The sequence below is a fragment of the Emys orbicularis genome, chromosome 14 (assembly GCF_028017835.1).
Source record: "Emys orbicularis isolate rEmyOrb1 chromosome 14, rEmyOrb1.hap1, whole genome shotgun sequence".
Classification (NCBI taxonomy): Eukaryota; Metazoa; Chordata; order Testudines; family Emydidae; genus Emys; species Emys orbicularis.
The window spans coordinates 4,012,097-4,032,597 of NC_088696.1; the positions used below are offsets into that span (position 1 = coordinate 4,012,097).

Consider the following 20,501-nt stretch of genomic DNA (forward strand, 5'->3'; position numbering starts at 1 on the left):
TTCCAGCAGTGTGCTCTCCCTTCCATAGTAACTGCAGCGTTTGAAGCAGTGCTAATGCTATTTAATCTATCTAGACTGTGATTATCACTGTAGTGTCTGAACGCCAGCTATCCTCTTCCCACTCAATATTAGAACACGGGCTGCAGGATTGCAGGGGGAGCTGCAGAATGGGATCTAGCAAAGACACTGCTCAATTGCAGAAGTTTTGCAGCATTCCAGTAGCAAGGAGATACTGCCCTCTGCCAACTTCTGTTCTACCTCCAGATGACTGCTTGCTGGGAGTTCATAGATTCTCCAGGGCTGATCATTACCTTGGTTCCTAGCACAGCCTTACTCTGTTGGCTTCTTTACAATTGACAACATGCCCTGGAATTTTGTGCATGTTGAATAGTTATATTGATCATTCAGCCCAGAAAGGATTTTGGGGTTGTCACCTGCAGTGGCAAGAGGAGAAAGGCAGAGAAGATGACCAACTACAGCATTTTTAGGTGGGAGTCAAATATCAGATGGATTGGTAGTATCTGCCCAGTTCCCTTTCTCTTGCTCTGCATGTGCATAGTTGAATCTGTTTGCATGCAGGGCACCTTCTAGGACACAACAAGGTGCTTATGTGGAAGACTGCAAAAATTGGGCACAGTAGTCTTGAATGTGGAGAAATGGCTGCAAAGTGCTACTGTGGGGTGTCCAGTGAATATATCAGAATTCACCCTGACTTCTTCCTGGCAAATGAGGCTGGAAGCCAGTAGCGCTGATTACACTGGAATATGAAGCTGAGGTTTTGTCAGGGCCGTGTATGGAGTAGGTGCATCAAAGGGCACAGGGAACAGTTATAATACAATTCAGCCTCCATTTTATTGCACCCGGAAGCTTAAAGAAAAGGCTGCAGTTCAGTTACCTGCTGTGGAGTCATTTGACTGATATTACGAATAGGAATGCTGGGAACTGTAGCTTAGTTTCCTGTGGCTGAGTAACGAGGACATTGTTTCTACACTGCCCACCAAAAGCCTCAATGCAGGCCTTGTGGGACAACATTATTTAGTGGGGACAGAGAGTACAGTCTCTCGGCTTGCTTAATTCTGGTCTTCTCAACCTGTGAAGAAATTTGAAGACTATTGTCCACTAGGGACAGAGCTGAGGTCCAAGTTAAGCAAATCATCACTTTCTAGTTAACTCTGTAAGGGTGGAACATCAACTTAGGGTACAAGCAGTTGGGGGTTAGACTTTCTGCTTCCAGAGATTGTTGTGGGTATACTTCAGGGAGGTGGCAACTTCTAATTTATCTTGTATTTGTCAACAATTTCAAATGCCTCAGCCTAGAACTCCTCCTGCTCTGTCTAGGAGGGTAGCTGAGGTGTCTTAAGGTGCCTTCATTGGTCAGTGCCTCCTGGATAAACTAAGTCACATGAAGGGACTGGCTGGGCACTAGATAAACTTTATAATTAATTGAAATATAATTTCAATATAATCATGATTGAAATATAAAATGGCAAAACAGTAACTTTATTACCATTTAAAATCTTTTCTCCTCAGTGTGACCTTAACATGAACAGTTGTTTTACCATTAAACTAACAGCCTTTAAATTGTTACATTTTGAGACACCAACGCTAAACAAAATGTAGCCTGCATAGTGTGTTCAGACATTTATTACTGGCTAGACTATCCCATGGGCTGAATGCCTCAGTAACTAGCTACAGGTTCTGTGCTGCAGGATGTTAGAGCCTGACTCCAGCTGCCCTCTTTACATCAGGCTGTTGCTATGTTGAAGCCGCATAAACCTGTTCCCTTTTAGTTGCAGTGCTAATTGAGAAGTGGGAGAGCTAGGCCCCCCCAGCTCTCACCTCTATCCTTCAGCCCGGACCATTTAGTAGCTTCTGATTTCTCTGTTGTTCTGCTGCAGCTAGGGGAGTGAGTTAGCTTAAAGGCCAGTTCTCTAACTGGAAGATGAGGGTCATCAAACCAGAGGTGATGCCTAGAGGGGCATGGGGTGGGGGTCAAGTGCCCCCCCCCCCCAAGATTTCTGCGAGTGCCCTTGCAGGGATTGGTGTGCTCGGCCTGCTGGGTGGGTGCGTATGTGTCTCTCATCTCCCTGGCAACCGGGTCTGGGTGGGACAGAAACGCTTCTCACACCGGGTGAAGATGGCCGCTCTGGGTCACGCTCTCTGTGCAGCACAGCGGCTGTCAGCACAAGAGCCTGGCTGGGGAGGCAGCAGTGGCCTGCCCCTTCCACTCCCTGCCCAGGCCTGGCTGCTGGGGACAGGGCCAAGTAAGCCAGAAACGTGCTGGGGGGGAAGCACAGCAGGAGAAGGACAGAGGGTCCCCTCCCTCCGCCCGGTAACTCTGGCGGGAAGAGCGCGGTGGCCCTGGGCTGAGTGCAGGGGGGGGGTGTCGCTGGGAAAGGCTCCAGGAGCAGGCTCCCTGGCCTCTGCTCAGCCAGAGGTAGGGGCATTGCCCGCGCCCCTTCGCTGAGGTGTCTGTGAGAGCATGAGTCTCCCTGGGCCCAGTCCAGAGGCACATGCTCCCCATTTCTGTCGCCCCAGCCTTCCAGGAGCCAGTGGGATGGGCTGCCCTAGCCCAGGAGGTGGGGCTGGAAGGTTCCTCCCAGAGGCAACACGTGGGGTGATGACATGCCCCCACTTAAATTGTTCTCCCTCCCCCTGTCAGCAGGCATGAGTCGTCTCTGCGTCAAAGCCTGGTGGTCAGGATGTATTTGAAAACTTTGCCCCCTCTGTTGTCTTCCTCTGTGATGGAAGAATGTAAGGGAACTAGGAGACATGTTAACATGACAGCCTGTGCTCTTAGTACACCCCAGCCAATCATTGCCCAGGTTTTTGTAGGCTTCCTGGCAAAGAAAAGTTTTAAGGAGAGATTTGAAGGCGGATGAGTTAGTTTTGCAGACATTTACGGAGAGCTCCTCCCAAGCATGCAGTGTAGCATGGGAGAGAGCGTGAAGGTGGTTGTTTGAAAATGTAACAAGTGGGTGATGGAGGCTGCTATCATGGGCTTGATTGGAGGCAGGAGTCAACCTTTCGATACTGGATGAGAGGTGATAAAGTGAGGATAGGCCATGAAAGTGAAAACAGGCAGCTTCTGTTTGATACCGTAGAGAAGAGGGAGCCAGTGGAGGGATGCAAGAGAGGAATTACATGGTCAAAGCAATCAGATAGGAAGATGATCTTTGCAGCAGCATTATACATGGATATGAGCAGTAGAGGATTGTGTTTGTCAAGGTCAGAGAGAAGGATGTTCTAGTAATCAAGGTGCAAGATGATGAGCCTGGATGAGCATTTTACCTGTGTGGATAGGAAAAGCTATATCTTAGAGATGTTATTGAGAAAGAATCTGCAAGACATAGGCTTTGTTTACACTGCAAGTGCTACAATGGTATTTCTGTTGTTGTAAATTCACCCTCTTGAGAGGCAGTAGCTAGGTCAATAGAATTGTTCCATCAATCTGGCAGTGACTGTGGGGCACTGGTTGGCTTAACTACATCTCTTGAGGTGTGAAGTTGTCACATCCCTGAGTGCCATTGCTAGACTGACCGAAGTTTTAGGTGTAGACCAGACCTTAGACACAGCCTGGATGTGACATTTCCTCACGTAGTCTTTACAGATCCCCATTCCAGACTTCCTGCTTCAAAGCGGGGTGGATCAAAGTGCATTAGGGAACTTTCCGTGCACAACAGCAGGATCCACACAGGCAGTTAGGGCGAGTTAGATTTACACCCCAGCTTCCTGGGCACTAACAATTTGTATAGATTAAGGTCTGAGGCTGCCTTAGAGGAACGGCCATGTTTTCCATAGATTTATAGATGTTAAGACTAGAAGAGACCGTTGCGATCGTCTGGTTTGACTTCCTGCATAACACAGGCTATAGGACTTCCCTTGATTAATTCCTGCTTCGAGTCCAATAGCTGAGCATGAAGTAGAGCCTCTTTTTTAAGAAAAACATCCAATCTCAATGTAAAAATGGCCAGTGATGGGGAATTCTACCACAACCGCTCCATTCCACAGGCCATGGTGAGAGTGCACCAGTTTGCTCCACAGTGACCTTCACAACCAATTTAGGCCACAGCAGAGATGGCCTTTGAAAGGAGTCTTATCAGACTTAACTGGAAGAAAGGTCACTGTCACCAAGCCACAAGTGGGTAAGGACTGGAAAGCAGTGGTTGGAGGGGAGAAACTGGGGACATGTGAGACTAACTAAGTGATCTCCTCTTAGCTGTGAGGTAAAGTTTTTTAAGTCTCTTCGGTGCTCTTGAAGCCTCAGTCCCATTTTCAAAAGAGACTTTGCCTCCTATATGACAAAGTCCCATTGACGTTTAATGAGACATTGATACCTAAGCAGCTATGTCACTTTTAACAATGTGACTTGGGCTTCTAAGTTTCTTAGATGCTTTTGAAAATTTTACTTGTGTTCCCTAGCGCTGCAGCAAATAGCATGTTTTTTTAAAAAACAGCCATTCTGTTTCCACATGTGCTTTTGTGTTTGTATTTTGGCCCTGGAAAAGAAAGAAGCATGGTCTTATTGTTACTGCTTTCGACTGGGACTCGGGAGCTAGACTCAGTTCTCAGCTATGCCAGTATATTCCGTGTGTCCTTGGGCAAGTCACCTGCTCCCTCTGTCCCTTGGTTCCCCATTTGTAAAAGGTTCCCCCTTCCTCCCACCATTTGCCTTGCTTGTCTATTTAGATTGTAGACAGGGACTGTCTTGCTATGTGTGAGTAGAGTGCCTTGCGCACTGGGCCCCAATCTTGGTTGGGGTCTCTAGGCACTACCACAATACAAATAACAACTATCCTGATATGAATTGGATTGAGTATTGTCATTCCAAACATGTGGCTAAACATCCTTTGTCAAGGCATTTCCTCTTTATGGTTTTATTTTTTGTGATACAGGAGACACCTTTCCCTCCCTGAATTGATGCGTTGGTGCAGTTCAGAAAAGACTTGGTGTGGCCAGTCCAGTTTGTAAATGTTGTTTTTGTTCGTCATTGCTTATTTGTCTTTAGTGTTGCAATCTGAAATGCTATCGATCCAGTTTGGAGCACAAATGGCTTTGGGGATTTCCGTCGTCTGGTAATGCAAATCTTTGCATAAGAGATTGGAAAGTGGGTCAGTTTTGTGAACTATACAGTGAAAGTGCAACTTTAGTGCAGTTCTAAGTAGCGCATGAGTGGTGGTGTCAATAGTTCAGGGTGTGCTTGTACCCAAATCCAAGAACTCACTTTCATCTACCAGAAGTCTGTATTCCTTTGCATCGGTTTGCACTTCGGTCATGCCTTCAGGGTCATTTTTGCAACTATAAGAGCTAAAGAATTTTTTTCCCCATGAAAACTTAGATTTTTGGAGCACAAGATGGTAACCTCAAACTGCAGCAAGTTGACCCAATTTGAGCCCTGAGTGAAAAAATAACTGTTACTGAGCCACGTCATACATGTGCAGATGGGTGTTCAAAATGGCTGCTCCCAGACTTTCGATGTTATCTGTGCTCGAATTTAATCTGCCTTCTGTAATTTAACCCCTTATCTTTACTACATGTATGTGACAGACCCTTATTGTACAGCCAGTCAGGAGCATATATTTGCTTGTCTAATTTAAGCAGACTTATATCACCGTCAGTACTGTATCAGTGGGTAGAGGTATTTGCAGTAGAGCGAAATTAGCTTGTTCTAGAGAGAACTGTGGCTTTGCCACCCAAAAAGAGGACCTAAGAAATCCCTGGTAATGCCCTTATAATACACTTAATTTTGTAGTAGAATACCATATGGGGACAGTTCTTCTAGGTCCCAGCTAATGATCGGACTGTGCCCAAAGATGTGAGGATTTGTAACATTGATATTTTTAACTCTAACTAGAGCAACTGGAGAGAGGTTTTTTACTAGACATGCAGTAAATCTTACCAATATCCCACAGCACTGAGTTCCACAAGTTTGATATGTTAAAATGTTACTTTTTACACATTGTATTTAAACTGCCAAAGTGAACATATTTTGTAGGCTTCAGTTCCTTAAACTCTGACAGATTTCTTAGTCTGTGACATGTTCTGGCTACAGGGGAGCTTTTTCACCATCCTCTTATTCAGTTGTTATCCTTCATTTGACAGTGTTATCAGTGTACTGTATTAATTTGTAAGCGAGGCATCATTGACTAGTTTAGACCATACATTTTGAATAGGGGAATGTTTTGAATCTTTTCACAAGAGTAATTTTCAGATTAATTTGCCATGTTGTCGTTTGAAAATGTGAGTATGAAATTAGGTTTCTAAAGTATCAATTTAAAATGGTTATTTATTTAAACTAACATAAGGGCAACAACAGAGCTTTGAAGTGATGATGCAAGTCCAGCAACACTGTCAGCTTGCATTTTCTACTAGGTTTCACTGGCAGGAAGAGTACTTTCCCGGCAACGGAGAGCACTATGGGTTTTCTCCCACTGAAATCTATTTTAAGATTTCAGACAATGAAAGAATCCTATATTTTGTATGAAGTTCAGTTGGCCCCTTGTTGCTAGCATTCTGAAGCTCTCAACAGGGAACTCTAATTTCTTTTGCATAAGTGCTTTGTATGTAGGAAATCTCAACTTCCAGTGTCAAGGCCCATAACTCAAGGTGTAGGAAAAGGTTATTTGTAGCCTCTTTATGCATAAAGGAAAATGATCTTCATTTCCCTGCCCAGTCTGTGAAAGTATGAAATGTACAAACTGCTGCTGCCCAGGAGTGAGTGAGCCACAAAGGTATCATCTTAAAAATGTCAGTTACAAATGGTGTTTCTTGTCCCTCCCGCAGCAGGTATACATCTTACTGAGAAGTGATACCACTCCAAACTGGCAGCTTGGGACCCTGACTAGGGGACTAGAAACCAGCTTCCAACCTGCTTTCAGAGAAGTCAGAAGTGCTGCGGGTTTCTGATTTGTGCTAAGAAAAGAAATTGAACTCACTTGGCTTGCGCCATCATTTCTACATTGAGCAGTTGCGACGCAACACTCAAGTTGTGCCTTAAGAATTAAGCAGTAGGAGAAGAGAAACTTGCATACAGCCTTTTCTATTTTTATGAGATTGTCCTGAACCCTAGCAAATGAGGGCATGTGGATGTCTGAAATGGTTGGGCCGAAGTATGAATATAAATGTTTCTCAATAGTGTTTTCCAGGGGATGTCAGCAGGCCTTCATTCTGAGACTCACTTACATGTAAAGATGATGCCCGGTTAGCCCATTATAGCACTGCTGTGTTAGTATTTGAGCTGCCGTGTCAACGTGGGTGTCTCTGGAGAGTGAAAAGGGCAAACTGCCCTCATTGTAATAAGACTGCAGACCTGGGGTTGCTCACTGTGCTTTTGCATTGTTGATTTGAATGGATTACTAAGGAATAATCTAGTAGCTCTGGTTGTGACCTGGTGCTTGCCAGTCATCCCTGGCTGTATCTTTCCCTCCCTCCCCCCATGACAGATGAACTAATACCTGTCCCTGACCGTGTGAGGCTCCTGATCTGTTCAGCATAGTAGCTGGCACAAAACGTGGCATCATTTGTTGTTACATACTATTTTTATCCACGAGTCAGAAAATAAGACAAAAGTATTTTCCAAGCCGAACATTTAAACAAAATGGTCATGTATTTATTTTGGCTGCTCTGAATTTTTTTTCTGGCACCCTGATAACTTCTGCAATGAGGAAAAGCTCTCTGTTTCTTATCTTGAACAAGACTCTCCTTTTTCTAGTTCCAAATGTTAAGTAATACACTCCCTCTTCTGAAGGTTTGTTACTGGCTCCATCTAACCACAAAAGCAGAGGCAGTCTTTGGTACAGCAAGAGATCATGCTGGAGAGCTGTTAGATGTGGGTCATGGAGCTTAATTTACAAAAAAAAATCCTTGGCTCCTAAATCCATTTTGTAAGGTCCTAATATTGTGGTTGGAACATATATCACAGAGGCCTAGCATTTTTAATGCAGCTTTAATATTGCATGCCACTAGGATGGTCAAACTGGCGACAACTTAAGGAACAAGTAAATAAAATGAGCTGATTGGAGTAAACAGTTTTTCTAAGCTGCATGTTGAGCCTGTGCCCGATAAAACTAAAACTAAGAAGGAGGAAGGAGCAATGTACACACAGTGACGACATAGTCTTATGACTGTGCTGGCACAATAAGCTATTTGCCAGGATCTTACAAGTCTGATACAAACAGCATGACTGGTGGGGGGGGGAGGGGGTTAACAAGGGAATTTCTGTTAGATTCATTTGTCTGGGTTTCTTGCAATTATCTTGCATTAATTAAAATATTAAGACTATTTTAGTTAGTAGATTTTTAAAAGTAAGGCTAAACAAGATTTAAGGTCTAGCTTTTGATAACATCTAGAAACATAAGTTTGTTAATAAATTGACAATTTGGCTTTGCTTTGACAGCAATGCTGCAGATTTAAAATTTATTACACTAGATTTGAATAAACCAGTTTCTCAAATACAAAGGAAAGGAAAGGTAATTTACACATAGATCTTAAACATCCATATGTTTCCCTTCATACTGAAGTACCGACATATAGCCTTGTGCCAGCTTGGGGTATGTTTACCCAGCAGCTGAGAGAGTGCTTCGCACTGCGGGTGAACAGACATGCACTTACAATAGTTATGTGGCATGGTAACACAGGCAGCGGTTTGGGCTAGCTGCCTGAATCCAATCCTGCCTGACCCTTTGGGTACATACTGGGGCAGCTAGTATGAGCCACTACCCGTGCTACTGTGGCCACACTGCTATTTGTTGTGCACTCACTCAAGCAGAACTTGCATGCATCCATCTATCCGCACGGACACGCCAAGCTGCTGTGTAGACATATGCTTAAATCCTTCCTCAAACCTATTTTCTTCTGACTGCTCCACTATTAATTGCTACTCCAGTGTCATCTGCTCCCACCTGACAGCTTAAAAAAAGCCCCAAGCCCCGTAATATCTCAACACCACAACAAATAAGCAAGGAATACACAAGGCAATCATTGGTTTGCTTCCCTTGGAAACCAGTGCTTCCCCCAGCAGCTGTCTTCCCTTCCCTGCATGTGTGAGAGATATAATCCCCTAACAAAAACGTTGTACACTTTGAGTTAAAATTGCTGGATTACAGGACCCAAGAAGCCAGGAATTAAGAAGTTAAATCATTCAACCACTCATCTTTACTCCACTCCACTCAGTTCTTCTTGATGTCATCTACACCACAGCACAACCCACATAACCACACCCTCATCCTGATCAGCAAGCAGCCACCCTTGAACTCCGACTGTCTTTATTCGTGTGTGTAGTTCAATGATTAATATGGGGTTGGTACGTTGTATGTAGTTCTGTGTGTGGTTTTGAAATGGCACGTGTAAGTAAATGAGGAATGTTGGCAGACTGCACATGGTGGCTGAGACCCCAGAGAGCCGGGCTGGTCAAATGGGAATATGGGGGAGGGATGCGGGTGGCAAGCTGGGATATGGTGAGTGAACAGGGCTTTCAGGGGGTGGCGTGAGGAGAGCTGCGCTGAGCTTTGGGAGATGACGTTTCATAGCAGAAATGTGCAGACACCTGGGGGAGAAGAGGCAGTCTGAGGTCTCAGCTCGGAGGGGTCAGCGCATGAACTGCTCACCCAGTGCTGCTGCCTTTGCTCCCTGGCACGCATGGAGCCATTGGTGCACAGTGCAGATGCTTGTCTGTCCCTGTGTGTGAGATCAGTTGTGATTGTGAGAAAGAAGTTTGCAGGAACTGTGGTTATTTAGCTGGAGGAACGCAAAGAAATGGGAGGAAAAGCAGGAATTCTCCCTGGAATGCCATACACCAGCAGTTGTTTCTGGTGTGTGTGTTCTTTTTTGTTATGTTTTTAAATTCAGCGTATTTCTGTGCTCATTAGTGAGTATAGTCCTGGGAGGGAAAAACACCAATGTATTTTTAACTGTGTGGCTTATCCATGTGACTTGAGCCTCCTATCCTCATTCTTGGTAGCTACAGGGCAGAGGTTGTTATCTGCAGGCTCCCAAGTTACTGAACTTGGCCAACTAGCTGCTTATGATTCGAGCAGATGTTTCAAGCTGTTCAGACTGAGACGTGCATTGACCTCCTTCTTTAGAGGAGAGCTGAAATAGAAAACCCCTCCCCCCATCCTCTTTCCCCACGCAAACACCAAGCCAGAAACATAGTTTGTTGTTGTGCATTATTAAGTAGGATACCACTGGTTATAATGGAGAATCTGAGATAACTAGGGGAGGTGGGAAATTTAGATGCGAGATCTACAGCAGACAGGACACATGGGCTGTTTTGCTTTATGATGGAGAGCACATCTCCCAAAGGGCTGTGCTGGGGCATTGCAGTATGATTTTTGATGCTGATATGTACAGAACAGACCGTTGAAGTGCGTTTTGTCTGGCTGGAGTACTGATCCCTTAAACAGTCAGTAACTTTAGCTGGCTTATCAACTGCCAGAATATTCTACAGACTTGTTTTGGAAACATTGCACGCGACAGGAGAAAGCCCTCTGCTCAGTATGGAGAAGGAGGGGCTTTAATATGGTTTTTTGTTTCTTAGTGGGAAGGTTTTCACCCCACCCATGGTGTGCTCTGTGCACTGTCCGCAAACACTGTCACTCTCATGAGGGTTAGAAAACCCTAACTACTACAGGGGGAGTTTTGCTCAAAAACTCCCCCCAAAAAACCTAGCTTGCCACTAGCACTTCCTGTTTTTCTCTCTCACTCAGATCCTCTAGCCCCACAACAGAAAGCGCAAATGTAATAACTCCATCTTGACTGTAAATGGGGCTGCTAATTTCACACCACAGCATGGTGTCCATTTGCCAGCTAGGTCTGCCTTGCTCTCCTGCAGTGGCATTTTGGCATTTGAGTCTGGTAGAATACCAGGACTTGTTGGCAAAGTGACTGAACTCTGCCTTCCTGTGTACTGTAATGCACAGGTAGGCTTGGCAGAATTCGATTTTTATTTGTTGATAATTTTGAGGAACATCAATGTTTATTTTTAAGCATTTCTAAAATGTATTATCGATTTAAATGTTCAGTTGTGGAAAAATATGGGTTTTAAGCATTTTTTCAATGTTTATCATTTACATTTTTATAGTTGCAGGAAATTCGGGGGGGGGGGCAGATAATTATTTAATGACCTTGAGATTCAAAAAGTTAAAGCTGTATAAGTGTTAAAACACAAATTGTCCACATCACATGTCAAAATAGCCAAAGGAAATATCCTTAGATCAAACTCTAATAATTTCTCACGCAGCATTTTTCTTTCTTGGCCTATCTGTAAATTTTGATGATCATCGATGGTTGATCATTTTCTTTGGTTTGTGTGTACAGTAAAATCGTTCATCGACATTTACTGATAAAAATCAAATCCTTCCAAGCCTATCTATGAGAGTGAGAGCACGTTGTTACATTCACTGCACAAACATAGTGACATTGCTCTTTTGTTATTGTGTTTACTTCCATGTTTTAACAATGGTGGCTGATTCCTCAAGCTTAATTAAGAAACGTAAATAGGTTATTGCTGGGCTGATGGTCTGGTAGCAGTGCAACTTGCTGCCTGCAGGAAGGTGAGGTAGGAGTGAATCTCAATGCGTCTCCCAGGATCAGTGCCTCTCTCTCTGTGGGGCTGTATGTGGTTCAGAGGCAGCTAGCTCAGCCCCAGGGAAGAGACTTCCTATCTAGTGCCCCCATCTAGCCGTTGCACAGAGCAGCACTGAGTAGTTGGAGATCCGGCCTTCAGCCAGAAGAGAGGTTGCTGTGATGCAGGTAGTTTGGGGACAGAGAGAGGTGGGAGGCTACTTCTGCCACCAAAACATGTATTTATTCCTTCCTCTCTACAAAAAGCTCTAGACATGTGCCCTTGTGAAGCAACCAGCAGAAGGAATGGCACCAAAGACTCAATACATACCATTCTAGCCACTTCATCAACAACATATTCTTCAAGAAAACATGACAAGTGAGGCCTGTTTGATCTGTTGTAGGAAAAGGAAAACCCCTCTGTGACAGAAGATCGTTTTTTCTGGGTAATTGCAGTGGCTCAGTCTAAATATTGTAAAAACCTGAACTCAGGCACAAAAAGTCCGTGGAGACAGAAGCCTTGGGAGAGACTCTTGAGAAATCTTTTCTCCTTCCTTTCTAGGATAAAGATAAAGTTTCCCTAACCAAGACTCCAAAGTTGGACCGGAGTGATGGCGGCAAAGAGGTGAAAGAGAGAGCTACGAAACGGAAGTTGCCTTTCACTGTTGGAACAAATGGAGATCAAAAAGACTCGGATACAGGTAAGGGAATATGAGCACACCACACCACACCACCTCAGTGTGGACTCTGGGGCTGGGGAAATGGGGAGTGCATTTTACCCTAGCAAAAACTGTCCTTAGGTGACTGTATGGTTTTTTCTGTATTATTTAAACCTCCATGGGAACATTGTGCTGTGTTCAGTCTTATATCAAGGGTGGAATGGAGTAAGATCAGGTCTGATCTTAGTAATAAATTTAATTTAATAAAACAAAAGGATTATAAAAGACACACTTCTTCCTGTGGCTGGTTAGTGATCAGTCCTATCCAGCTACTAGTTAAACCAGTTCATCAACTGAGACTTAGACTGGTGAGGAAGAAGTACTGAGTCTCACAGTTGGAATTTGTTAAATACTGGGATAAATCTAAGTCATCCTAAAAATCTATTTGATAATAACATTGGTGTGTGTCTATATAATAAATCTGAAGGATAATATGTATATGTGCGCATGTCTACACACACTCTACTGTAGTTTGACTTTAACACTTGATACAGGACCAACCTGTCTTAAAGCTGAAAAGGTAATTCAGATTGCCTTGAATATTTGTACTGTCAAATGTAAAACTGGTTGAAAGAGCATAAATAAATGACAATAGATAGAGTTGGGGGTGGAGAAGTGATTCCTTCAGCTGGGCAATTTTCGCCCCAGTTTTATGTAACATCTTTATTAATGGTCTAGAAGAAGAGATTAGCTTGCTACTTTATTTGCAAGTAATACAAAATTGGGAGATGTGTCAAGAACCATTGGGGATGGAGAAAATAGTACAAAGGGATCAAAAGAACTTAGAAATATGAGCAGGAAATAAAATGATTCACTCTGTAAAAATGCCTGTTAGTGCATTTGGGGAAAATAACCTAAAAGATGCATGGGAGTGTGGGCAAGTAGTCAGACTAGCAGGGGGATCACAGATTGGCTATGAGGGTGCAATGCATAGTGGAAAGCAAGGCCAATATAGCTTTTGGCTGCCCATGCATAAGCCATGCCATCACAGATCATACAGCACTGATGAAACATTGTGTACAGTCTGCACTTGAAATGCTATGTACAGTTCTTGTCACTTCAGCATCAGCAATCAGTACAGACTGTGGAAGGAGATCAGAGAAAAGCAGCAAAAATTATTAACATTACAAACTAAACCAGTATAATTCAGATGGATGACTAAGAAGTCTGAGGTGAGGCAAGTCGGCAAGTGACTGAAAGGCAAAATCACCCGAGAGGGGGAGGAGATTAAGATAGTCCAATGGTCAGTATAGTGTTAAGAAGATGAAACGGGTAAAGGGAGTAGCAGGGAAACTTCCTTGACAGTGACGTCTGCTAGACTGTGGGTTAAACTCCAAGGAAAGGATGAAAAGCCCTGTTGTCTGAGTTAAGACCAGATTGCACAAGGCCCCTGCTTGTACCGTAACAGGTACTAGGAGGGGTTTTCCATTTTCATTTTCTCTTAACCCCTCACATGTAATTGAACTGTGGGACTAGTCTTATATATCACAAGGTTCTGGGGATCTAATAAGCAGGAGGATACAACTCCACCTCTGTACAATGTGATTAGGGCCTTTTGCATTTATTTCCCCCAAGTTAAATATAAGGGTCAGAGTCCGATATGACAGGTATAGTCTGTGTCACATGGTCAGTATACTGAGCTATTGACTGATTTTGTTTGGATTAAAAGTTTGTAAGGCTGGTTTTAAAAGGTATCCAAGGGTTATCTGAGCCAAATTGCTAGCACAGTTTTGTCAATTGGTTAATAAATAATGTTTGGTTTGCTTGGGGATAGAGTCGAATTTCTGTGAGTTTCATTGTGCTGAATGGCAGGTTTCTTCTGTTGCAGAACTCCCTGTCCTGAGAGAGAGTTTTGAAAAGTTAGTTTATCTTGTTAAAGTGTAACTCAAATTGATTGCCATTTCTAGACATGAATCGTCATTTCTGCATTCTTGGCATATTGATGAGTAAATACATCACAGAATGAATATGTGATAGAGGTCACAGTACATTGGAAGAGAGAGAGCAGCCCCTGGTCACTTGAGAACAGATAGTGTTACTGCTCTGAAAAGGTGTGATCTTGACTCATTTTCAAAACTAAGCAGTTTGGGGCCTGGAAAGTACTTGGCTGGGTGACCATCTGATTATTCCCTGTGTCCTAGGCTATGTCCGACTTGAATGAGTTTAGGAGTCTGTGACCAGCGTGGCCAGGGCTACTGAGGGGAAGAGAGTTAAGTCTGGTGTTGGAACCTTCACTGCTGCCTTTGAACATTTACATTCTCAAACAAACAGTGTATTTGCGGGGAAAGGGGAGTCATATGTTCATTGTAGCTATTTCAAGGATAATGGAACCATAACAATTACTATTCAAATGTCACTGTGGAGCTCTGCATTAATTTTCCAATGGTGTCGAGAAGTAATTGTCTCAGTTTACAAGACAAGGCTATTTTTTGGAGAGCTCCAAACTCCTCTTGGGATATGAAAAAGAAGCTTGGCTCTTTCTGTCTCGTCCATCAACATCCTGCCTAGGTTCTGCAGCCAGCCTGTAATCTGAGCAGAGGACAAGCAGATGAGGGGGTCTGATGGCCCTGCTGTTAGCAGCATCTGCACACGAGATTCTTCCCTAGCCCCATTTTCTTGCTGCCTTCAGAATGCTATTGAGCAGCAGCGGCCAGGGCTGCCTGGAGGCCGCTTGCCCACCCTGTCTTGCAGCTCCTCCCCGTTGCCAGCAACCTTTGGCTCCACCCCTTTGCAGTCATGAGACTGACGCCTCCTCAGGATACACCTTCCCCCTTCTCCTGCAGAGTTGGTCCTTGGCAAAGAGGATGGGAAATGTCAAGTTTCGCTCCTAGTCATGTCTCATCTGAGTAGCTGGGGCGCTGCTGAACGGCCACTGACACAGACAGCAAAATGGCCACCCTGTGTCAGTCAGGAAGTGGAGCAGGGGCTGCAAAATGGTAATTCAGTCTCACAACAGTGCATTTAAATGACACCCTTCATGTACTGAGAAAGTGTGGGTGAGTTTCTAACAACCTGTCTGAGAGACAAGGAGAGGAAGTGACTCAGTCATTGGCTGGGGGCAGGGAGTTTCAGGTAGATAGTGCAGTGCGAGTAAGATTCTTAGCAAGAACATGCTGTGTTTTTTCTTTACTCATAGAATCAGACATTTGAAATGGAAAAGGCTTGTTGTCTTGTCATTCTCCTTCCCCCGCCACCTCTGCCATCGGGGAATTGCACTCCGCTGCACGGTTTGAGTCTTGTCCCATTTTAGGGTCTGCCTTTCAGTAGATTAGTAGCAACATATTTGTTTGTGTACCATGTTGCCCACTTAGCTTATGCATTCCCAGATGAGTGCCCCCAAATCCCCAATTTATACACACGCGTGGCCAGGTAGACACTTATCTAATCACACACATCTGGCAATGCACACTCAAATGCTGGCTAGCAAGCCACTGAAAGTCTTTGATGTCTCAAACAGTGGGTCTTCCACCACACACACTCAACATCCATGAGCCATCCTCACTGTTTCTCTCTGGAAGGATTCTGCTTGTCTGAATACTGGGGGGGGGGAGAAGGAAGGGGTTTTTCCCAACTTTGATTTCAGCTGTTGTGAGAAGTAGGATTGCAACATCTCAGGTAACAAAGCCAGTCACACAGTTGACCTCAGTTCATTTGCATAATGCAGCCCAGTTTGTTGGAGTGCAGTACCTATTGTTCTGGGTGTTTTTGAGGATGTTTTTGTCTGTGGGTGAAATTCAGTCCTAAATATGCGGGAACTGAAATTGAGGACAGGTCTTTCTCTCCTCCTGCTGCTGGAGGGGCATTTCTCTCTCTCAAAGTTGAAACAGAAAATGGTGACCCTGTTGCATGGATTTGTAGTGATATTTACTCTTTGAGCTCTAGACTTGTCTTTTTTGCCACCGTGTGTCTGATGGTATCTTCTCAAAGACTTCTATTCCAGCTTTGCTGTGTAAAGTAACTACTGTGCATTTTGTTTGGCAGTAGGTGTGAATACTCTTTGCAATAGCCATTGTTTGTTCAGATCTCTGTTTTATCTTCTAAATTGAAGGTGACTTTGAACTACGGTTGGGTGCCTCAGTGCTGGTTGGTAGCAGCCATTATTCAGTATTGTTGAATAGGTGTTTTCTGTGTGTGCCTGCCCTTGTGTGCCTGTGCAGGGTGAGAGCTACTTAGGCAGTTGTTTGTCTTTTAGGAGTGGCACTTAGGCTATGTCTACGCTGCACTTTTGTTGGTAAAACTTTAGTCAGTCAGGGGTGTGAAAAACACACCTGTGACCAACAAAACTTTTATCGACAAAAAGCTCGAGTCTTTGGACAGTGCTTTGTCTGCGGGAGACGCTCTCCCACTGTCAAAGCTGTCGCCCCTCGTAGGGGATGGGTTTATTTTGTCGGCAGGCTCTCTCCTGCCAACAAAGAACAGCTACACTGTGTACCTTACAACACACAGCTGTGTGGCCGCTGTAAGGTGCACAGTGTAGACACAGCCTAAGTGAAGACCTATTCTTTTCCTTTCCGCTGTTTCTTTTCTCTGTGTCCATGTCCTCCTCCCTTCAGCCCTGATCTTGCTACCTCTGCCCGTTCCCCAGTCAATTTCCAAACCACCTATTCTCTGTCCACTAGTGCATTAAATTGCAACATCCTTTTTAGCTACCACCAGAGCAACTTCCCTCATTTTCAGCAAGAGAGGGGAGACATCTGTGCTGATCCCTGAATCATATTGCAGTGGGTGCTGTTGAAGCGGATCAGATCACATGCACTTCCTCCTACCCTCCTCCTTGCAGCCTACTCCTCGAGTTTGTTTGGATGCATGTAATGCGTGTAGAGTGCTGATGTATTCAGAAAGAGAGCAAATAATCCGTTTCATTCTTGACCTGTCTTATTTGCAACCCACCCCCCACTCCTCCAGTGTGACATTACTCTGCCTTGATTCAGAACCAAGCACTCAGAATACCACACAGAGGGTTTTGTTCACTTACTTAAACATTCTTGGCAGGGTGTATGGAAGATATTACTTGCAAACATTGTTTTCAAATGTACAGTTTGGGTACAGTAGGGTCAGTGTTAAACCTTTCTAAATTATCTGTTTCAAAATGTCTCCTAGAGCAAAAATCCTGGTTCCAGTGTCCCGTGCAGTTAATCAAGTATATTGCCTTTATGTATGTTTTAAAACAACAACAGAACAAACTTAGCCATGAGCCTAAAGCTCCTGAAACGTGTATGTTACAGCCTCTACACTGGGGGGAGCAGCCTCAGCCTGAGACTCTTGTCTAAACTGCTCCCACACCCAAAAGTTATCTAAAGAACCTAGGTTTTCAATTTATATGCAAATATATCTAGTATACGATATTGCGTGCTACATCCAAGGCAGCGTGGAAAGAGGCCAAGAGAATAAAACCAACCTTTCACCCACTAATGCCAAATCTTGCCATCTGGAGCACCTCTTCATTGTGCTGAAAACAGATGTTTGGCGTTTTCAAAACAAATTTGCTAACTTTAACTTTATAAAGCATAGGAGGGTCTCGGAGAGGCTACGAAAGTTGGGGCCGGAGAGGAAGGCCGTATATTGAAGGCCAAAATAGCCGTAATGTGAAACCAGCTGAGTGGTGAGGTTGGGAGAGGTGGGGGCAGCAATTGAGACTTACAGAAGTGCAATTCTTGGCTGTACTCTTCCTGAGGCCCAGGTGCGGTTTTGCAATAAACTGCTACCTGAGTCATGGAGCTGACTCAAAGGCACCAGACTCTTAATGACTGAGTTGTATTCCTGTGTGTTCATATTGTGTATGTAGCAAAGCAAGTAAGAAGTGCAGTGTATTATCACCACTCTACAAATGCTGGGTACTGGATTGGTATTGCTGTGAACAGTTGCTTTGAAATGCACAGTTCAGAGTGGAAAACTCCTTAAATTAAGTTTTACTGGAAACAGTTTGATTTAACTTGCAGATTTAAGGCTGTTGCACTTGAGACCATGGCTTCTGGCAGTTGGAAGGTGCAGCTGTAGTTTCCAGATCCTGGATCATCGGGGGGTATATTTTAATAAAACCTTCAGAATACTCTGGTTTCATTCCAGCCCCCAGAGCAACCTAGGTCAGAACACAGCATAGAAGCTCTGATGAAAATTGGCAGTGTCTGAAGTAACGTTAGGTATCCAGAGCTACTTACTGGTGTAGGCAATAAGCCCCATTCTTGAAATCCACAAGGGTGAGGTGGGGATTATACTAAGGCTAAAAAATTTTCATGTTTAACCTCCTGTGCAGTTGAGCATTTTCTCTCGGTCTGAGGTTTTGTTGGGTTTGAGGACAATTGCTCAGGGCAAGTCTAAACTTTTTTCCTACCCCCATTTAGTTTCGCCGCTCTCCTCTGTCTTGTTCAGAATCTGTAGAAGCAAGGTTCTTTTATACATGTTCGAGATGCTGACCAAGTCATAGTAGTAAGAATAGAAGATCAAAGTGCACTTTGCAAGCTTTGTTCAGCCTGTTTACAGACTCTACTGTTGCTGAAAGACAGCTGGAGCTTGGTAACCAAGTATAAACTAAAAATACAGAGACAATACAGCATACACACAGTGTGGTCTTATGCCTACTACATATCCCTTTGATTTTATTGTAATGTGTATTGCTGCTTCACTGTTGAAAACAGTAACAGACTAAACTAATGTAAAATCACACCTCCAACAGTATTTTAACAGCAGCTTCGTGTAGTAAAAAGTCCCCAAAACGCTTAAGAAATTCCATTGTAAAGAGAAAAATAGCAGTTTCAGTTTTTAGAAAATGCATTTAATAATGTAGATTTTCACTTCTTTGGCATCTATAACACAGGGAATTCCGAATGCTTCACCAATATTAACTAGCCTCACAACACCCCCGAGGTAAATTATGGGACGTATGGATGGATCCAGCCAGTTCTGAGATGCAATGTAGTGCAGAGCAACGCTTCACAGCTGCTTGAGATGGGAAGGAAAGAAGAATCCCACATTGAATGGAAACTGCAGAGGGAATCTTCAGCAGGCAGAATGTAATTTAAAACCAGTGTGTGGTAATCTGAAAACTGCTGCCCTTAGATCCATCAGTCCAGAATTGATCATTAACCTGCCTCTTCACCTGTCAGTCTAGCAGCAGCAGCTAATGACAGAGCAGTATCTGCTGGTGCCTTTTAAACCTCCGTTTTTCTGTTTCAACCCCAGTCTGTGCTCTGCCTCAAACACAAGCTTCACTTGGTCTGGAAAAGGGAATGAATGATGCATGGTTTAGTAGCAATGAGGCTTCAGTCATGAGGCCCCTCAGCATTGCTTAATCATTGCAGTAGAAGCAGAGTTAACACTAATATCACTGCACACACAGGTTCAGCACTGCTGTTACGACTGCATCTGTGTGATGGAGGTGGTGGTAATTAAATCACAGAATCACCTGGAGCCCTCCACCAATTTAAAACCCTATGGTGTGTACCCAGGAAAAAAGACAGTCTCTGCCGTAAAGAGCTAGCATTCTAAAGACAGGCCAGACACAGACATTAAACAAACAAGAAATAAGCATTTTGTCGAAAGTAAAGAACTTGTAAGTTACAGTTGTTTCCAACTCCCACAATATTTGGTGGTGGTGTTCTTACAACCCCCACTCCTGGAGTCAGGTGAGCATGTGAGAATATGGAGAGAAGTTTGAAAATGTGACCCAAGAGGACCCTAAAGATTCAGAACCAAGAAGGCAAATCACAAAAATCCCATTTTTCTGTTTTGTTTTGTTTTTTAATTGGATGATTTTGAGGCCTTGAATCATGATTTTTAAGCTCTTGGGGTTGGCGATGCTGCATTCCCTCACCCACCTCCCCTCCCCTCTGTCCAGCTTTCCTAGTCAACCTCCTTCACTGACCCCCTCCCACCCTGCACTTCCCTACCGTCACAGGGAAACACTCAGCTTCAGTAAGGGAAGACAGGCAAAGTGTCTGACCTTGACTGTCGGCCATTTCATAGAACCATAGAATATCAGGGTTGGAAGGGACCTCAGGAGGTCATCTAGTCCAACGCCCTGCTCAAAATTTCTCAGATCCCAAAGGAGAGGTTGTCCTATGCTCATCCCCCACCCCAGTGTCTGACACGGGCAGCAGCTCCCAGCCAATTCCCCCCTCCCTGGTGGATTTTTGGGGAGGGGCGTGAACATCCCATGCTTATTCTTAGGGCCCCTGATAATTTCTTTCTCCCCCTCCCCTTACAAAGGAATGGGGTTCCCAG

The 20,501-nt window shown here is 44.1% G+C and overlaps 1 protein-coding gene across 1 annotated transcript in view; it reads left to right on the top strand.

The window, feature by feature from the left end:
• Positions 1-20,501, top strand: part of ANKRD11 (ankyrin repeat domain containing 11) — a 185,146-nt gene that overhangs the window by 130,849 nt on the left and 33,796 nt on the right. Inside the window, exon 4 of the mRNA XM_065416340.1 lies at positions 12,125-12,263. Coding sequence (XP_065272412.1) covers positions 12,125-12,263 — 139 coding nt within the window. The remainder of the gene's footprint in view (positions 1-12,124; positions 12,264-20,501) is intronic.